This window comes from Pseudorca crassidens, chromosome 9, assembly GCF_039906515.1.
Source record: "Pseudorca crassidens isolate mPseCra1 chromosome 9, mPseCra1.hap1, whole genome shotgun sequence".
NCBI classification, from domain to species: Eukaryota; Metazoa; Chordata; class Mammalia; order Artiodactyla; family Delphinidae; genus Pseudorca; species Pseudorca crassidens.
In genome coordinates, this window is record NC_090304.1 from 101,014,643 (window position 1) to 101,029,715 (window position 15,073).

The following is a 15,073-nucleotide window of genomic DNA, read 5'->3' on the forward strand; positions in this document are numbered from 1 at the left end:
TACACTTCCGTAGAATGGTCTGGAACTTGGCGTATAACCATCCTTGTTCCCTTACCTTGGTCACTGAGCCCGCTCCTTCCCCCTGGCAGAGTCCCACTTTCAGCAGTTCTCTTTTCCCAGGAGAGTTTTCTGGGTTTATTCACCAAGACGGTGGTGTCGGGGGCTGCGGGTGGAGCCAGAGAGCAGACACCCTGGGCCCCGTGTCTACCCTGCGCGTCGACCCCCGTTGCCCTTCACCGAGGCTCTGCTGTGGCCACTTGCCCCTGGAGCCAGTTTTTGCCGGTGGAGGGAGCGTGGGGTCCGGTCGAGGGGGCAGCGGGGCTGGTGTGTTGGAGGCTGCTTGCTCCTTTCGGGGCCACAGGTGCCCCCTGACCCATGCACCCCTGGCTCCTCCAGAGCCGTCTGCACCACAACTGCTCAGAGATGATCCAGCCCATCGGCGACACCCACAGGCTCAACGACACCACGTGGTGCAACTGGGCCCCGTTTGGTAAGAGCGGGGCAGCTGTTCTTCCCCACAGCCCACTCCCCCTACCCAGGAGAGGGTCAGCCGGGGCCAGAAAGGGCTTCCTGCAGGGGTGTCCAAGCAGCCAGCCAGCTAGCTTTCTGCCTTTCCCATCGGCTTTCAGACCAGAGCAACTACAAGGAACTCCTGGGGGCAGTGGACAACGCCTTCCTCGTGGCCTATGCCATCGGCATGTTTATCAGGTAAGAGAGAGGCGGAGCCTGTGACTGCCCGCAGCAGAACCGTTCAGAGCTGCCTCTCCCCTTGGCCAACCTGGGGGCAGCAGGGTCAGAGGGAAAAAGCTGGGGACGCCCCAGGCGGAAATGAGACGACAAGACTTGCACACGTCCTGTCAGCCCGTAGCCAGCATGCTCCCACGGTTACCGAGCCTGCTCCTTCACCTGGCCAGCTCCCACTTTTAGTAGCTCTTTTCCCAGGAAACGCTTTCCTGGATGTCCTTTTGAGTTTATTCACTCAGATGGCAGTGTCAGTGGTGTGGCTGGAAAATGGTTTGTCCTTCAAGGATAGCCCTGGATGCTAGGAAGACCCCAGCACGGCTTTTACGTAGCAAGCATGATGTTTGTTCCCAGGAATCAAAGATGACTGAGGCAGGGTACCACCTCCAGAGAGCTCACGGTCTAGTGGAGTGACCGATAACAGCAGCTAGTTATAGAGCAGGCCGGTGGCTCCCAGACAGGTGCTTCACGCGGGGCGCCCTGGGGGCTCCGAGGGGTCACTTAGTGTGAGCTGGGATTAGAGAAGAGGGGTTGGGGAAGGCTTCTTGGAGGAGATGACACTTGAACTAATGAAGAAGAATTGGGCTTGGCAATGCAGAAATGGCTAGGTGGAGGGAATGGCATGGGCAGAGTAAGGCGAGTGTGAAACAGCGCGATCTGGGGGGACAAGTAACAGGTTTACCAGAGTGTAAAATGCAGGAGATGGGGCTGAAGAATGAGGTCATTGTGTAGCAGGCCGTGGGCACAGGAGAGCCTCTGAAGGGTGGCATGTTCAGACTAACACGTCAGACAGATCGCTGTGAGGGTGACGGAAGGTAGATTTGAGGGAGAGTAGGACTGAGTACCACGCCACACTAAGGAACAGATCTGAGAATAGCTCAGCTGAGCTTTGAGCAACGCCTGAGAACAATAGTAATAGAGATGAAAAAGTAACGCCGCACTGGAGAGATGTAAGTAAAAGGTACAGGTCTTGGAGGTTGCTTGTGAAGGGTGGGGCGGAGAGGCAGGAAACGGAGGTAGCCCCGTGGTTTCTGGCTTGAGTGGCCAAACGTGGTGGCGACATCCACTCAGATGAGGGGCACAGGACATGGGGCAGGGTGGGGGGCAGAGGCAGAGGAGTCCTGATTGTGGAGCATCCCAGTCAAGATGTCTGGAAGGCATCTGGATATGATCGTGACGCTCTGGGGGACAGTTCAGGGCTGTAGCTATGCAGCTGGGCTGTGTAACGTATATGTAGCTGGTAGTTAAAACCATAAAAGTGATGCAAGAGAAAATGCATGAGGAGCGCTGGTCAGCCAAGGGGGGAGGCAGGTGGGCCACGGTGACCTCACAGAGGCCACGGAGAGCGCACGTCAAGGCGCTTGGTCAGCAGCGTCAAATAAAGCAGAGGAGCCCAGCGAGTGGAGGACCGAGGGTGTCCCTGGCGTGTGGCAACACAGAGGTCACTGGTGGTCACCTTAGCAGAGTCGTTTCAGTGGCTTTGGGGTGGGGGTGCGGAGAGATAGGAGGTAGAGAGCCGAAGGGCGCAGGTAGCAGAGATTACCATGGATCCAACCCTCTCTTCTGCAGTGGCATTTTTGGGGAGCGGCTCCCCCTCCGTTACTACCTTACAGCCGGAATGCTGCTCAGCGGCCTTTTCACCTCGCTCTTTGGCCTGGGGTATTTCTGGAACATCCACGCGCTCTGGTACTTTGTTCTTATCCAGGTACGAGCCTTGGCCTTGCACCCAGGCCTCTGTTCCCGGCACAGAAAGATAGTAGAGGCTGCAGGTCCTTCCCAGCCACCCCAGGTCCCGGCGCATCCAGCCCTGTGCTCCTTTATCACGATGCGGGGTCCCATTGCCCATTGCCTGTGGTCACCCTCGTGGGCTCAGTGAGTTTGCGCTGAGCGTTACCCTGAGGTCCGTGGAGGTGCCTGCGAGGCCTGGTCTCTGCCGTGGGGATCTGGGGCCACAGGAGAAATCAGCTGGTGGGTTACGGGGTGCGTGCACGCAGGTGAAGGAAGGGGGTGCATAGTGTGCGCTGCGGAGGGGCCCCCGTCCCAGAGGCTGCACCGCTCAGCCCAGGCCTGTCCCGCCTCTCTCCTCCCTCCCTGCAGATCTGCAACGGACTCGTCCAGACCACGGGCTGGCCCTCCGTGGTGACCTGTGTGGGCAACTGGTTCGGGAAGGGGAAGTGAGTGTGATGGGACAGGAGGGTGGGCGGTGCCTGGGGGGCCGGGCTGGTGGGTCCCTCGTGGCCCCTGATGTGATTTCAGGGTCAAAGATTAGAAACTTGCCTCCATCTTGCTGACTTTCACAGGCCGAGATACACATGTTTTAGTGACTAAAAGCAGTACTGATTTTCTCATTGCTAAGGTTTTGATCCTTAAAACCTGCAACCTCAGTTATGCTTTTTTCCTCTTAATAGATGAATTTCCATTTTGCGTGAAGACAAAAATGAAGCCTATAAAACTGTGTTTGTATACACACACACACATATATATGTGTTTGTATATATTTTTATATATATATATATATTTTTTTTTTTTTTCTTTTTCCTTGAACTGGCTTTTGTGCAAAAGTTTCTTTAGGGCAGGGTTTCTCAACCCTGGCACTATTGACATATGGGGCTGGATAATTCTTTGTTGTGGGACCGTCCTACACAGTGTAGGGTGTTCAGCAGCCTCTACCCCTAGATGCCACTAGCGCACCCACAGCTGGGACGTCGCAACTCTCCAGACGGTGCCCGTGTCCCCTGGGGGCAGAGTCACCCCTGGTTGAGGACTTCAGAGTCACGGCCTTAGGGCAAGAGAAGAAAGGGCTGGGGCTCTGGGCCCTGGGGCAGCAAGGAGCCAGAGAGCGCTTGCTCAGGGAGCGGCTGGGGAGCGGGACCCCCGGCCTTGCTGTCACTCCCTTGACACCAGCAAACCCTCCCGCTCCTCCCTGAGGGGGGTCTTCAGCTCAGAGGCTGCAGGCAGCCAGCTTTTTGCACTTGGTCGGCGGTCGCCAGGAGCCCTGTGCTTCTCTTCTCACTTTTCCCGTTCTTCTCTCCCTCCCTCCCTCCCTCCCCTCCAGGCGGGGGCTCATCATGGGCATCTGGAATTCCCACACATCCGTGGGCAACATCCTGGGCTCCCTGATCGCCGGCGTCTGGGTGGATGAGCAGTGGGGCCTGTCCTTTGTGGTGCCCGGCATCATCACCGCCGTCATGGGCCTCGTCACCTTCTTCTTCTTAATTGAATGTGAGTGGAGCCCTCCCTCCTCACAGGGCCGGAGCCGAGCCTCCCGGTCAGGCCCTGGGAGAAGGCAGTGGGTAGCTTGGGATCATGGGGTCAGAGCCACAGATGTGTGACTTGGGACAGACAACCTCTCTGAGCCTCAGTTTTCTCATGTGTGACAGAAGTATAACAACGCCTGCTTCCCTGGGCTGTTGAGCATTTCCGTGAGACGTGAGACTGAGGAGGGAAAGGTTGGGGGGACCTCTCCACCTTTGCTGCCTCTTCCCAGCTCCCTGACAGACGGGCCAGGGAGTCAGGGCCATGGTCACTTGTAGCAAGAGAACGAAAGTCCACGAGGCAGTAGTGACACAACTTATTGTTAGGAGACCCAGACCTCGAAGGTGGTCTCTGGAGCCCCGGTTCCATGCTCCCTTGTGCTGGAAAGTCAACTCACCCCCTTTGAGGAGGGGTGGGGACCACACGCCATGCAAGGTGAGGGCCTGGCCTGCTGGGAAGCTTCTTAGAAGATTTTTCTTTCAGACCCAGAGGACGTGGACTGCTCACCCCCTCAGCACCATGTGAGTGTGGCCCCCAGTCCTATCCCTGCCCTCCACTCCACCCGGGGGCTGGTCCCAGGGAGGCCTGGGGAGTTGGAGGAGGGGCCCGTGTGCCCACAGTTACTTCACAGGCCCTTGGGTGAGGGCCAAAGTCACGCCCTCGGGGGGCTCCCCGACAGCCTGACGGGCCTGGCAGGATGTTAGTCCAGTCCAGGAAGGGGACACATACCTCTTCCAGCGTGGGAGGCCCTACCTCTCACATGGGCTGTCCCTCCAGCTGGTGGGAGGTGGTACGTGGACGCGCCCACAGCAAGGGCTCTTCTCTGCTCAGGGTGAGCTGGAAGAGAACGGGGACAACGCTGAGGACCCTGGCAATGGACCCCACTCTAACAGAGGGAACGGCCGGGAGTCTGCTGTCACCTTGTCCAAGGAGCCAAGTGCTCAGCCCGCTGCCATCAGCTTTTTTGGGGCGCTCTGGATCCCGGTGAGTCTTTTGTGGACTGGAAGGAGGAGAGAGGCTCTCTAGATTTTTTTGCTGGGTCTCAGGAGATGGGGATGCTCAGGGTGACCTGTGGTTTCCAGAATTTCTTTACATGCAGTGCCTAGGGAGGGCGGCCCACTTGGGGAGGGGAACACGGGAGACTCGTCCTGACACAGCATATCCAGGCCACAGGTACACTGCTGTTACTGAGGCTGGAGAGGTCCTCGAGGCTGCTTTGTGCAGTGGGCGGTGGAAAGTGCTGGGTTGGGGCTCCGCTGACGGACCAAGGGCGTCTTGCCCCTGTTTCCATCGCGCCCTCTGTTACGCTCCCCAGGGTGTGGTCGAGTTCTCCTTGTGTCTGCTGTTTGCCAAGCTGGTCAGTTACACCTTCCTCTACTGGCTGCCCCTCTACATCTTCAATGTGGGTGAGTACCTGGGGAAGAAGAGGTGAGGAACGGAGGGGTCTCTGAGGAGGAAACCTGTCACGTGACGCGTACGACTCCAGGAATAGGCAGGATTTCTGCTGAACCTCTCCTAGGGCAGGAGGGAAAGTTTTTTTCTTTAATGGGGAGCTAAACCTTGCAGATGCACCCCCGCCCCCCACCCAGTCCCTGATTCCAGCCACTCTTCCTCCCTTGGCGCTGAGTCGGGGTTAGGAACTCAGAGCTCTGTTCTGCAATCCTCCCTAACTGCTCCAGCCTCAGGCATAGGAGAAGCCCCCCTCCAGGCTGCTTGGCTCATAGGTGGGCGGGACTGGAGGGTGCTGGAAACGGTCTGCCTTTTGAGCGCCTCCAGGAGCCCCTTAAGCCTCCCCCAGCCCAAGGAAGAGGGCCTGAGGAGCTACCCCCACTGCCTGTAGCCTGGCAGTAAATGCTGTTCTCTTCCAAGGAGGGCTGCCGGGAGCCTCGGGGGATTGATGCCCTGTGCGTGGGTCTGCTGGGCTGCCCACCTTGTGGGCCTCCTCTCCCCTGCCTCTGCCCCTGCCCGAGGATGGACAGATGAGGAGAGGTCACTCTTACGGTTGAAAAGGATGTTTATGTTCCCCTGTCCTGGATCTCTGGTTTTCCACACGTGGAGCTACTCTGTCAGGGAGCAGTTCTGCCCCCAGAGCCTCAGAGCCTCAGAGCCCCACCAGGGCCAAGGACCACTCAGCCAGGGCTGCCGGGCTCCCTCCAGGCCCCGTGGGAGGGACGAGGCTGCTCTCCACACAGCATCCTCGCACCGAACAGGATGTGGTGGGGATGAGTCAGGGCCAGGTCTCAAGCTGTAACTCACCCCCCCCAGCCCCCCCGCCGGCTCCATCTGAGGGGCCTCTCTCGACGACGGGGGTAGAGCATCGGGGCAACCCTGCGGTCGCTGACTCTGTTCTGTGGCCTTGATGCTGGCTACAGAGTGTGAATCAACCTTGAGGGCTGGGCTACGAGTCAAGCTTCTGGGCGTCCCTTTTTCTAATTCTAGGGCGAGGTCTGGGACCTGAGGTCCCCATTTTCCCGCAAGCCTCCTTCCTGGCTCTGTTTATAAGCAGGGACCTCAAATGGAGGTGACAAGCTTCTATGGGGACCAGCCGCTCGGTCAGGGGGAGGGAGGAATGGGGCTGGACAGGCTGAGGCTCAGTGAGAGCAGTTGTACCCCCAGTGGGACAGGGTCCTCAGGGGCCAGATCCCAGTGCTTTCATAGAAGGGCTTTTCCGGGAGGTCAAGGCCATCCGACAGGACTGGGGGCCGGAAAGGGCATCTGGTCCCAAACTGCTGCAGACTCGCTTGTGACCTTGGCCAGTCACTTCTCCATGGGCCCCACTCCTTCCTCTGAAGGTGATACTGGACCAGGTGTCTGCAGGGACGCTCCCAGCGGTGGCCCTCCAGGATGTCTGCCCGGAGCCCCCAGGTCTGAACACATGCTTTTGTTTTCCACAGTTCACTTTACTGCCAAGGAGTCTGGGGACCTGTCCACGCTCTTCGATGTTGGTGGCATCGCAGGTGAGGCCATGCCCTGCTCTGCCTCTAGGCTGCATCCCCCTCTTCTCTTGTCAGGGTGCAGAAAAATGGGACGGGTCCAGTGGGATGTGACCTAGGCAGGTGGCATCCTGCCCAGGTGGTCTTCCCGTGAGCAGTGGGTGTGGGGAAGGCTGCGGAGGGAGACGCTCAGCTGGCTCTGGGTGCCCGGCCCCGGTTCGTGCTGGGCTGAGTGATGGGGCAGTGCTCGGGGTCCCACATGCCTGGGGCGGCAGTGTGCACGTTGTGTTCCAGGCGGCATCCTGGCGGGGCTCATCTCTGACTACACCAACGGCAGGGCCACCACCTGTTGCGTCATGCTGATCTTGGCTGCCCCCACGGTGCGTAGAACCTCAAGGGCAAAGTGTGTGTGTGTCGTGGGCCGCTGAACCCTGTGCACGCCTGGGCATCACGCACACACCCGTCTCTTTGCGTGGGTACATCCCTGTGCGCGGCCAGGGGAGGAGAAGCCAGGGTCAGCACAGGACAGAGATCCAGACAGGATTTTGGAAAGGGATTCGTGGTTATGTGGCCTTGGCGAGAAGGGGCAGGCCAGCTGCTGAGCTTCTTGACCAAGGAAAGAATAAGTGATTGAGGTTCGATATGAGAGGAGACTTTGGGGGCAAAGGGAAATGATAGATTACCACGTATTAGACCCTGCATCCCTGGGACCGGAAGACCGAGAGGCCTGGGTATGAGAAGGCAAAGGAGAAAGGGGACCCCTGGGGTTCCCAGACTTCCGGGCTCCAGTCTAACAGAGGCAGCCCGTGGGGAAGCCAGGCTGTGATCCTGTCTTCCGCCTTCTCCTCTCTCAGATGTTCCTGTACAACTACGTTGGCCAGAGTGGGATCAGCATCTCCATAGGTGAGGAGCTGGCGCTGCCGTGGAGACACCGCGAGGCTGGCTTGGGGACGTGGGTGGGAGGCTCGGGGAAGTGGAGGTTCTCAGCCTGACGCCTGGGGGACTCACCCGCTTTGGGGCTGGGGGTGGCGGTGGCCTCTCCTCTCTAACTGGGCCGTCTCCATCACCACGTCAGTAATGCTGCTCACCTGTGGAGCCCTGGTCAACGGCCCTTATGCCCTCATCACCACTGCCGTCTCGGCTGACCTGGTAAGCGGAGCCACCTCGGGGATTGGCCAGGGCCTCTGTCTCCAGGCCCATCTTCACGTCTCTCCCCCTCCCCCCGCCCGCAGAGACGAGATCCTCAAAGTCCTTCAGAATCCGCCATCGGCCCCCCTTTCTTCCCAGCTCCAAGCCCCCCTCGCTGCCTTTCCCTGAGCCAGTGCCTCTCCTGGTCCCGGTCCCGGTCCTGCTCGGTGCCGCCTCTCGGTTCAGGCCTCCCCACTCTGCTCTCTCCCCAGGGGACTCACAAGAGCCTGAAGGGCAACGCAAAGGCGCTCTCCACCGTCACGGCCATCATCGACGGCACTGGATCCATAGGTCTGTGACTCTCGCCCCAAGCCTGGTCTCAGGCGCACTCTTGGGATGCTGCCCTCTTGCGGGCAGGGAGGCCAGGGTCCCTGGTGCAGGGCCCTTCTCATGCTGTGCTCCACACAGGTGCGGCTCTGGGGCCTCTGCTGGCCGGGCTCATTTCCCCCACAGGCTGGAACAACGTCTTCTACATGCTCATCACTGCCGACATCCTGGCTTGCTTGGTAAGAGCTTTGGGGTGCACAGATGGGTATGGGGAGGGGCCCTGTCCTGCGGGGCTGGGACCCTGGAAAGTTCCGAAGTGTCCAAAGTGGTCCAAAGTGTCGGCCATCCAGGGCTTTGCTCGGAACCACTCTGCGTCCCGTGGGTGAACCCCTGCGGAGTGACGCTGTGAGCCAGCCGAGCGGTCACCTAGCGCTGGGGACCAGCCACGTGCTGCACGCTGAGGTCGCCCTCCCTCCCCTCAGCTCCTCTGCCGGTTGGTGTACAAAGAGATCCTGGGCTGGCGGTCATCCCTGAGTAGAGACAGAGGGTAAGTCCTGCGGAGGGAGGGCCGGAGCCCCGCCTGCCCGGCCTCACTTCTCGCGGGAGTCAAATCCGGCGCTCAGCTGCTCTGCACCAGTCTGAGCCTCGCTCCAGCCCAGACCTCAGGAACTCGGAGCCGGGAGCTGAACGTGCTCCGGGAACCCCTGCCTGGCCCCCAGCCCCACTAACCTGTCCTCTGTTATCCCCATGTGTCTCCATAGCTCTAGTGTGGCCCTAACCCACGCGCGGTAGTATTTTCCTCAAGTCCCGTGACTTCTGTGAGTATTTTCTTCAAGTCTGTAACTCCTGTGCCCTCAGAGTGCATGCAAAGCCTCTCTCCTCCAGTGCGATTTTTCTGACTTTCGCTTTTTCCTTGGGGGCCAGTTCCAAAGACTCTGAGTCTGGACGGAGTGTGGTGCTTGGGAAGTGTTTCCTAAGGGGCCGGAGCTGCTGCGAAGGTTGGCAGCCTCTCCTCCTTAGGGAGAGCGACAGGGCTTTGGACGTAGACCCCAGGACAGAGGGGGCAGCATCCAGGGAAATCGTTTTCCCTCTGAACTTGGACTCTGAAGTTCAGAAACCAAGGGCACCTGGCCCCTCTGCCTGGGGTGTGCAGACAAAGGCAGCTACCAAGCAAAGCCTCTGGAGCAAAACCCAAAGCCGGCCTGCTGTGCTCTCTGCCTGTCGCCCAGCGGTGGCGGGCGTGGAGGCCGCGCAGATAGGCCCGCGGCTGAGGCAGGGCGCTAGAGGCTGGGCTGCGCGGCTGGCGCTGGGATGGCAATGTTCTCTCGTGGCCTTTCTGGCTCTCCTTAGGAAGCTCTTGCTAATGAGAAGCTGCCGGAGCGATGGACCTGGTCTGGATGGTAAATGTGAGGAAGAGCCCACGGGGGTCATGGTAACCAGCACTGTATCGGGGAAGAGCTTCCCTTTGAGGAAGGCATCGTCCGGGTTCAGGGGGAGAAGAATGCAGGGCAGGAGGCATTAACAGAGTCTTTGCCCTGCCCTGCCCTGGAGGGGGAGCAGTGGATGGCACCTCACGTGACCAGTGCCCCCTCCACCTGCTGTCCCCCGGCCAGGCCCGGGGGGACGTTGGGAGGAGAGGAAGTGATGCAGAAAGGGAAAAGAATTAGTGCGTAGTAAGCGTCTGCTCTGGGCGTGAGCTGTACTGGCTTCCCTCTCGGCAGCCTTGAGAGGTAGATGTTCTCACTTAGAGGTGAGAGAACAGACGCTCGGAGCTCATGGAGCGTACCTCAGGCCTTTAGCTAGTCCCAGCAGAGCCTGAGTTTGACCCCAGGTGTGCGGGCTTGGCTTCTCTCTGCATCCTCAGCGGGTCCTTCTCTGAGGAAGGCCTGTGTGGGAGAAGCAGAGTCACCTGCTTGGGCAGAGGGAGCCTGGGGCTTGAAACCAGAAATGCTGGACCATCCTGACTTCTCTGCTCACCTGCTTCTGTAGAGCCTCGGGCACCTTCTCTGAATGTCCGCGTCCTTGTGTGTCAAATGGGGATGCTCGTTTCTAACTACCCGGTAGGGCTGATCTCAGGCTGCGACAAGCTGGGTATGCGGTACTGCTTTGCAGAGTGGTCAGACGCGGTACAGGCATTGTAAGGCTTTTCACCTTATTCTGGCTTGGTGTTCCCTGCTTGCTGAAGAGGTGACAGGAGCCCTAATGATAGCGAACGGGATGAAAGGCAATTATTAAGGGACCCTCGGGACCTGCCTTCCCCGTCCCCACCGTTGGGGACGTCCTCACTTTCTCTCCCATTGCCTCTCTGCTCCTCACGCAGGTATAGAGAAATGTGAGGACCCGATCGCAGCAGAAACTTGGAGGGCCCTCGCCGGGTCCCACAGTGCACCCCCCCAGGAGGCCGAGGCAAAGCCTCCGGGCCCAGCACCAGCCAGCGCAGCCCACGAGGCTTCCACGGGCTAGGAGACTCTCCACCGGAAGGGGACCACCAAGCTTGAGGCCACGGAAGACTCAAGGGCCTTGTTGGAGGACGGAGGGGACGCAAAGTGCCCACTGAACTAAGGCACCTTGAGACCAAGAAATGAGGGGGCAGCTCCATGCGATCAAGACCAGTTTAGTATAGGGTCACTTACGGGGTGGGTTGGGGCTCGGGCTCAGGTGGACGGCGGTCTGGGAGCGCTCCACACCACCTGGGGGCCGTCAGGACAGTTTTATAGTTAACCTGGGGCAGGGGGGCGGGTACTGGGAAACAGGACATGCATTCTTCAGATTTATGAATGGGTAACTAGTCTCGTGGCTGCCGGGAATACGTCAGGGGAGGTTTTCATCATTGTTTGGGGACTAACAGAGCATAGAGGCTGCCTGGTCCTAAAGATTATTAAACAATATCTATTAACTACAAAGCCCTTGATGACAGAGAAGTGATTTACCACACAGTATACGGTCCTGGCTAGGGGGGCGGAAGGAGAGGAGGAACTGTAAAGGCCCTGAAGGCGTCAGTTGCACCGACAGCGATAAAGGCCTGAGCTCTGGAGGCCGCCAGTGGAAGGGATCAGGGCTAAGCGGTGTCTGCGTTTTGGTACAAGAAGGGATATGCTCAGACTCCTGCTCGTTCAGATTCCAAGTCAGAAGGCAGAGGTTCAGCAGGGCCGAGGCCTGGAAAAGCGTGTCTCTCCTTCTCACGCTAAACGTGAACCTCTGTCATCAGCCTGTACCTAGAAGTGGCTATTTCAGAGCCACCCGGCCTCTCTTTGTCCCTTTGTCCACAAGCCAGTTTTCTCTGTGTGTTTCCCCACGTTGGCACTCCTCCATCTACCCTCCATTTGATCCTGGTTCTAACTCCTGACCCATTTTGATTAAAGCATTATTGCTGTATCCTCCAGGGCAGGACTAGGGAGAGAGGGGAGGTGTCACTCCCGACTGTGAGGGCCCCTTGCCTGCTCTCATCCCAGCCCTCTGTGTCCCCAGGGAAGATGGCTTGTCAGGGCAGTGCTGCTGTAGGGGAAGGGTGGGGCGGAGGGCATGACCAAAGTACCAGTCACATTATTAAATATTTTGATAATGAAATGCCAGTGGTTACTGAGTGCTCACTGTTTGCCAGCTGTGCTCTAGGAATGGAGTAGGTAGTGGACACAGAAAAAGGACTGACACCCTAAGCACAGGCACGGGGGTGACATGACTAGCAAGGTGGGAGGGTGCTGCTGGCTTCGTTCAGGCAGCTGTTACGTGTGCAGCTCGCAGCCCCCTGCAGCTGGCCCCAAACCCTTGGGTCTGCCAGCGCTTGGCATTTCTGTCTGCCTTCTGAAGCTGCCCATTAAGCCCCGATATAGATGTCGCCAGCTGTGCCTGTGCTTGTCCTGTCAGGGCCACAGGGTGGTGTGCTGGGGAGCTGACAACTGGCGTGCCCAGAGGACGCAGTCGTGAGGACACTGGGACCCGCGGGCGAGCCTGTGGGCAGTTCATGGGCGGGATACAAATCCCTCCACGCTGAGACAGGTTATACACACGCCAATGGTGACAAATAGCAAGTCTCAAAGTGCCCGAGACCCACTCTGGCTTTAAAAGCAGGAGTCAGTTGGGATGTCTAAGTCCTCAGGCCCCCAGGGCAGAGCTGCAGCTCAGGTTCAAGAATGCGTCTCTCAAGATCAGGTTTACCTGGGGCTTCCCTGGTGGCACAGTGCTTAAGAATCCGACTGCCATTGCAGGGGATGTGGGTTCGAGCCCTGGTCTGGGAAGATCCCACATGCCACGGAGCAACTAAGCCTGTGCGCCACGACTGAGCCCACGTGCCTAGAGCCCGTGCTCCACAACAAGAGAGCTCACGCACTGCAATGAAGAGTAGCCCCTCGCTCACCGCAACTAGAGAAAGCCTGCGCGCAGCAACAAAGACCCAACGCAGCCAAAAATAAATAAAACAAAAAGATCAGGTTTACCTGCCAGCAGCACTCAGGGAAGCCACTAGATGGCGCCATCATCCCACGGTAGAGCCCGTGCCTGGGCTCCCTTTCTGCTTCCTGCAGGGAGACAGGCTCCCTCGCCCACCACTTCTGGGGCAGTGTTGGCAGGGTGTTGTCCCTCCCTGGGCGCTCACTCTGGAGGTCTCCTTCTCAGCCTCACCACTGATGGCTTCGAGCCTTTTCCTCATTAGAAAACAGTGATGACATTACCTCCCTCAGAGGATCGCTATGAATCAGGGAGACAAGTCAGTGTCAGTGCACGCCCTGCCCTCAGGGGTTAGTTAGGGGATAAGACGGGAACAGGGAAACGTTTAAACGATGCGACAAAAAACACCAGGGTGGGTGACTCAAGTTGAGAGCCTTCACTGTCCACTCGTCCAGGCTTGAAGGGCCAGGGCTGGCAGGAGGGCAATCCTAGTGGCAATGGAGGAACAAATGTGACCATCCAGAAAGAAGAATGAACAGGAAGGAAGTGAAAACGGACGCGTACCAAGCCCCTAAATGTGTTAGGCCCAGGGACTGGAAAATGAACAGACATTCTCTGGTGCCGGCGGCTCAGTGTGGCGCTAGGGAGATGCACAGGGCGTGTGGGAGCTCGGGGCCGGCCTCAGAAATGAAAGCTGGGTGTAGGTAGGAGTCCGGGGCCCCGGGCCCTGACATCGGTCCTTGCACACCTGGGTCCCAGGCCCAGGATCCCTGCCCCGCAACCCCTCTCTGCAGCTCTGGGCACTGACGGTCCCTGGAGGCCCAGGACCTGCCCCCTCTCTGGGCCTCGGCACTCACTCGGGGCTAATGCATGAGCATTACGTTAATTAGTTATTCATTTAATTTAACTTCACATTTGGTCTCAATTAAGCTTAAAGTGTGCTTCCTTATAGATGTTACAATAGCACTTGTAATTAAAAAGCAGTATCTCTTTGCATGTCTCCTTTAGAGATCCATTGGGAGGCTGGGCTAGTGAGGGGGTGGGGAGAAGCCAAGAAGAGGAAAGCGGCTCCTGGCGGATCTCAGCACTGGGAGGTGGCCACTGTGAGTGAAGTCGGGGGAAGTTATCAACACATCATGGGTGTCGGGTGGGCACCCTGAGAACTGGATAGTGGCACTGGAGCTAATGGGGCAGGTCTCCTGCATGAAGGCGTGGGGTACGGAGAGGATGGAAGAGGGAAGGTAGAAGGAGGCAGTCCTTAGAGGCGGAAGAAGGGCCGGATATGCTGGGGTAGGCAGAATAATGCCCCTCGTCCAGAGGGGTCCATAGCCTAGCTGCCAGGACCGGTGAATGCTATCTTACATGGCAAATGAGACCTGGCAGATGTGGTTAAGGACCTCTCCTTACAAATCAGAGGGGGAGGCAAGAGTGTCAGGTATCAGATTAGAAGATGCTGGCTTAGAAATTTTTTTTTTTAATTTTTAAATTTAAAATTTTGGGCTGCCACGGAGTGACGTGCCGGGATCTTAGTTCCCTGACCAGAGACTGAACCTGTGTCCTCAGGTTCAGTGAAAGCGGCGAGTCCTAACCACTGGACTGTCAGAAGTTGCTGGCTTTGAAGATGGATGCAGGGCCAAGGAATACGGGCAGCCTCCAGAGGCTGGAAAAGACAAGGAAACAGGATTCTCCCCTAGAGCCTCCCAAACCCTGATTTTAACCTTGTGAAACCCATTTTAGATTTCTGGCCTCCAGAACTATAATATATTGGTATTCTTCTAAACGGCTAAGTTTGTGGTAATTTGTTATAGCAGCAATAGGAAACTATTACATGTTCCCAGTGTAAAATGGGGCCAACATCAATATGAAGACAGCAAGAGCAAAGAAATCTGCAAAGATTTTAAAAAAAAAAAAAAGTGGCGAGGATGGCCATGGAGAATTCGGATACCATGTAGATGCCACATGTGTAACTACCCCAAGTTCCCTGAAGGCAGGACCTGGGCTAAATGTACACCCTTTACAATATCCAACGTGTGTGAGGAAAACCAGAAAAATGAACTTTCTCATTCCGTCTGTGGTGCCGGGCCCCAGCTTTGATCTTTGCTGTTATTTCTTAGGTCCCAGGAAACTGAGGCAGGAGGGTGTGTGTTGAGCAGGCTGGGAGTGGGGGGACTGGGAAATTTTTTTTTTTCCTTGAGTAAACAGCAACCAATGTGGTCTGCTAGAGACAGAGATCGAGAAACAAACACACATTCTTGGCTTGTGGCTCTGATTCTTCCACTGGCACCTCTGAAAACCAACCCAAGTAT

General features: G+C 57.6%; 1 protein-coding gene across 6 annotated transcripts in view; it reads left to right on the forward strand.

Annotated features, from left to right (window-relative positions):
• The window catches only part of SLC37A2 (solute carrier family 37 member 2), a 43,761-nt gene extending 32,474 nt beyond the window's left edge, over window positions 1-11,287 (forward strand). For 4 of the 6 annotated variants that reach the window (XM_067751458.1, XM_067751455.1, XM_067751453.1 and 1 more), the window contains 16 exons: window positions 397-490; window positions 630-708; window positions 2,311-2,446; window positions 2,839-2,915; window positions 3,797-3,963; window positions 4,480-4,517; window positions 4,828-4,980; window positions 5,312-5,402; window positions 6,891-6,953; window positions 7,224-7,309; window positions 7,784-7,832; window positions 8,005-8,078; window positions 8,330-8,408; window positions 8,526-8,623; window positions 8,867-8,931; window positions 9,146-11,287. In XM_067751458.1, coding sequence (XP_067607559.1) covers window positions 397-490; window positions 630-708; window positions 2,311-2,446; window positions 2,839-2,915; window positions 3,797-3,963; window positions 4,480-4,517; window positions 4,828-4,980; window positions 5,312-5,402; window positions 6,891-6,953; window positions 7,224-7,309; window positions 7,784-7,832; window positions 8,005-8,078; window positions 8,330-8,408; window positions 8,526-8,623; window positions 8,867-8,931; window positions 9,146-9,176 — 1,380 coding nt within the window. In that variant the 3' untranslated portion in view covers window positions 9,177-11,287. The remainder of the gene's footprint in view (window positions 1-396; window positions 491-629; window positions 709-2,310; window positions 2,447-2,838; window positions 2,916-3,796; window positions 3,964-4,479; window positions 4,518-4,827; window positions 4,981-5,311; window positions 5,403-6,890; window positions 6,954-7,223; window positions 7,310-7,783; window positions 7,833-8,004; window positions 8,079-8,329; window positions 8,409-8,525; window positions 8,624-8,866; window positions 8,932-9,145) is intronic. The other 2 variants (XM_067751454.1, XM_067751457.1) reach the window with 2 other exon arrangements.
• Window positions 11,288-15,073: the final 3,786 nt, after the last annotated feature.